The 4,116-nt window shown below is 47.9% G+C and overlaps 1 protein-coding gene across 1 annotated transcript; it reads right to left on the bottom strand.

The window, feature by feature from the left end:
* Nucleotides 1–541: 541 nt before the first annotated feature.
* On the bottom strand, nt 542–2,414 carry LOC109738183 (anthocyanidin 5,3-O-glucosyltransferase-like). Its single transcript, XM_020297282.4, has one exon. The coding sequence runs from the start codon at nt 2,214–2,216 to the stop codon at nt 768–770; it is 1,449 nt and encodes a 482-aa protein (XP_020152871.1). The 5' UTR covers nt 2,217–2,414; the 3' UTR covers nt 542–767.
* Nucleotides 2,415–4,116: the final 1,702 nt, after the last annotated feature.

The following is a 4,116-nucleotide window of genomic DNA, read 5'->3' as shown; positions in this document are numbered from 1 at the left end:
ACCACTAGATTTTTAAAATATCTCAAAATGTGTGGAAGACTAAGAGTACATCGCTACACGTTCATCACCTAGTCTTGTTTCGAAGAAGACAACGAGAATGTGCTAGCTAGAGCACTACAAAATGATTTTAACATGAAAATTTGACCATTTTCTGTTCCACGAATATGCTGGTCAAACTTTTTAAATTACAGTATGACCAGAATATTTTTCATGATAAATTTAGTGATATTGTTTCCACTCACACAATCTTAACATTTCCGTACACACCGCGAGCCATAGTTGCAGAAGTTGAAACTCTAGGACTGCATATATTTCGAAAGGAGGTTATATCATCTTGTTTGTTTGAAACAATTAGCACAGTGTCTAGTGCACTGATGCGGAAGTTGTCTTTAATAATTATCAAACAATTTCTTTCACAAACTCACTGGTTTCTTTAATGGAAATCGACGAGGCATCCATTGTTTTTTTTTTGTGGGGGAGGCATCCATTGTTTCAAAAACTAATAATTATCAACTCAGCATAAATGAATTTGTTGAACCCGTTTTTCACGTTACACAAATGAATAATATCACCGTGTTGATTTCACACGCAATGAACATTCAATAAAAATGTGAACAAATATAGTTCTCTAAAATACATGAACAGAAAAACTGGAATAATTCGTGCAGACACACATATACCGGTACTAATGTTTGCAGCATTTCAAAGGTCAGCACATGACATACATGGCACTTATTAGATGGAAGTAACATTTGAAAGCAGCTTCTTCAGTCCATGGTTGCATAATTTCCACTATCGCCAGTGTTTTTCCACTCTCTCGCAAGGTTCAGCAACGCTGTTCTTGACTCACCACCGTCGTCCAGCGCCTCCTTCACTTGCCGCATGGCCGCGAGCGTCCGCTGCCGGAGCTCCCGCCCACCATCGGACTCAATCAGCCACCTCACCTTCACCGCCACCTCCTGGGCTTCCACCATTTCTTTGTCATACCCTTCAATGGCCACGGCCAGCCGCATCTCCTCGACCAAGAACACCTTGTTTGTGTGCTGCTCGGCGTACAGAGGCCACGCCAGCATCGGCACCCCCGCCATGACCGCCTCCAGCACCGAGTTCCATCCGCAGTGTGTCACGAACCCGCCCACCGCGCCGTGCGCCAGCACTGCCTGCTGCGGCACCCACGACATGACCACCAGTGCCCTCTCCTTCGTCCGGTGCAGGAAGCCTTCTGGAAAAAGCGTGTTGAGGTCGCCGGCAGGCTGGTGCTCATCGCCGGTCGGGCGCCGGACAACCCACAAGAACCGTTGCCCACTCGTCTCCAGCCCCGCCGCCATCTGCTTGATCTGCTCAGCGCTGAACCACCCCAAGCTGCCGAAACTGAGAAATACCACACTTGCCTTCGGCTGGCCATCGAGCCACGCGAGACACTCGTGGCGCTGCTGCGTCCCAGCCTCGTCGGGCTTTATCAGCGGCCCTATGCAGTACAGCGGCGGTGTTCGTCGCCCGGTGAGCGTGCAGAGGCCGGAGACGATGGCATCGGTGGCGCGCGGCTCCAAGGAGCGGCAGCTGTTCACAATAAGGCCCTGCGAGTTGCACAAACGTTCGGATGCGCCCAGGAAGAACTTACTGCTCAAGCTGTCGCGATCGAGGATAAACGCGGGCAGGTGATCTGCTGGTATCGGTGGTAATCCCGGGACGTGCAAAAGGTCACTGCCGAGGTCTCGGAAGCTCAGAGCGGTCTGCTCATGGATGGCTGCTTGGTAGAGACAGAAGGCGACGCTGGCGATGCAAGTGGTGTGAAAGAAGTAGGTCGGAATGCCGAGCTCGACGCCGACGTCCAGCGCGCTGCTGCAGAAGAAATCGATGGCGAGTGCTACCGGGGCCGGGGAGGCGGACAGGAGGAAGTCACGGAGGTCCGGGTTGGAGGCGCGCGCGAGCCCGAAAATCTTTGCCTCGAAACTCCCGGCGGGCACGTCGGAGGGGAGCGTGGCACGGGGGAGGCAGCGGACGGACAATGACGGGCTGGCAGCCTCGATGCCGGCGAGGAAGGAACCACCGGCGCCGTGGTTATCCTCCCCGCCGAGGACGACGGTGACCTCGAGGCCCTGCACCACGAGTAGCTTGCCCAGCTCCACGGCTGGGAACAGGTGGCCCGGCATCCCCGGCGGAGAGTAGATGACAATCAGCTTCTTTGGAGTGCTAGTATTGTTTGGGGCTGCCATTCTGCAAAGTGGGAAACGACCTCTCGCCTTGCGTTTCCTGATGACTGCTCGGCGTGCTCGCGCCTTGTGCTCAAATAAAGGCGACTCCGAAGCAGATTTTTCCCCAACTCGTTGCTCGTCCACCCGATAATACTAGATTCACGGGCAATCAGCGACGGACTTTCACGGCCTCGTCCACCCATCCAGCCGAGGCCGTGGACACACAGAGGCTCCGGACCGGCCCCATGGTGTCTGCTGCCGATGTATTATTACGATGCAGCGGTGTATTCCGGACCACTAGGACCTGTTTGTTTAATAAGTCCTAGGACTTTTTTAAGTCCCAACTTATAAATCATAAGTCCCTACCTGTTTGTTTACATCGACTTATAAGTCCCGAGTCCCTGCCTATTTGTTTACAGGGACTTATAAGTTGATAAAACACTTGTTCACATAACCCTTTTTCATACAAACGAATTACAGAATAGTGACAACCGAAATAACACTTGTTCATACAAACGATTAACACTTGTTGATAAGAACCAAAATAAGAGATAGTACATAACAACCGAGATAAAAGAAATTACATAAACGAACAACACTTATGCATATCATTGTTGTTTCAAGGACCACAACCCATCAGCGACCCAAGCTCTGAATTGATTCATAGCAGCATTGTCCATCTCATTTGTTGAATCATTTGTTGTGGTCGTTGGCATAGACAATGGTACATAGTTTTCATCTTGATCACACTTGTCGAACTCTATATTGGGCAGTTGACTTTGTCTAATAAAATTGTGCAGTGCAATGCAAGCCACAATGATTTTGCTTTGTTTCTGCTGTGGATAACTAGGCAAGTGAAACAAAATCCTCCACTTGTTCTTCAAGACTCCAAAACACCTCTCGATGACATTTCTAAGTGAAGAATGGGTGAAATTAAAGTGTTCCTTTTTTCCTCTAGGCATTGTGCCATCACGGTACTCCTGGAAATGATAGGTTAAACCCTTGTATGGTGCAAGATAACCCGGTCTATTTGGGTACCCTGAGTCCACAAGATAAAACTTATTAGGTGGTGGTTTTGGAAACTTGTCATCAAATCTGGATCGTGCATCATTGAATACCCTCATGTCATGCACTGATCCTGGCCAACCAGCTAGGACAAATGTGAATCTCATATCAAAGTCACACACACACATCACATTCTGACTCTTCTCCTTATGTCTATTCCTATGCTGGGCAGCAGTGGCAAGTGGTACCACAACTTGTATGTGTGTCCCATCTATTGCACCAATGCAATTATCCATAAATGGTGCATACTTTCTAGATCTTAATTTTGAATGCACAGTTCTGAATTGACGATCTACTGGCCTGATGATGTCTTTTGCAAGCTTGATCAGACATTCCAAAACCTTATCAAACTTCCTTACAATTGTCTCCAATGACCTAACAAATCTGTTTTCTGCTTGTCTTACAGATTGAGGGGAACCTACTATCCAAAGAAATAGGCCTAGAGACTCAACTGATGACATTTTTTTGGTGGACTTCAAACCATAGGAATCAACAAGCACACTATGCAATTTCTCAAACACTGGTCTGTGCATTCTAAACATGTTGTAACAAGCAGTTTCGTTGCCTAGTGTTGTCATAACCCAATCATGCCCAGACTGTATTGGTACTCTTCTAGGTCCTTTGTTACCGTAAGAGTCCAAGTAGTACATACCAATCATGTAGGCCATCTGCATCATTCTTCTCTTCCTTTTTTGGTGCATGAACAACATCAGTGCTTCATCATCACTGCTGCTCCCATCATCACTGCTGATTCCATCAACAGTACTGTCATCATCCTGAAACATGCAAACATTAGTACAACTTCTTCATCATGCACCACCTCTTCAACTTGAAAACATTAGTACATGCATGAAAA

The sequence above is a fragment of the Aegilops tauschii genome, chromosome 2 (genome assembly GCF_002575655.3).
Source record: "Aegilops tauschii subsp. strangulata cultivar AL8/78 chromosome 2, Aet v6.0, whole genome shotgun sequence".
NCBI lineage: Eukaryota > Viridiplantae > Streptophyta > Magnoliopsida > Poales > Poaceae > Aegilops > Aegilops tauschii.
Note: the sequence above shows the minus strand (reverse complement) of the source record. Positions and strands in the feature narration are given on the sequence as shown.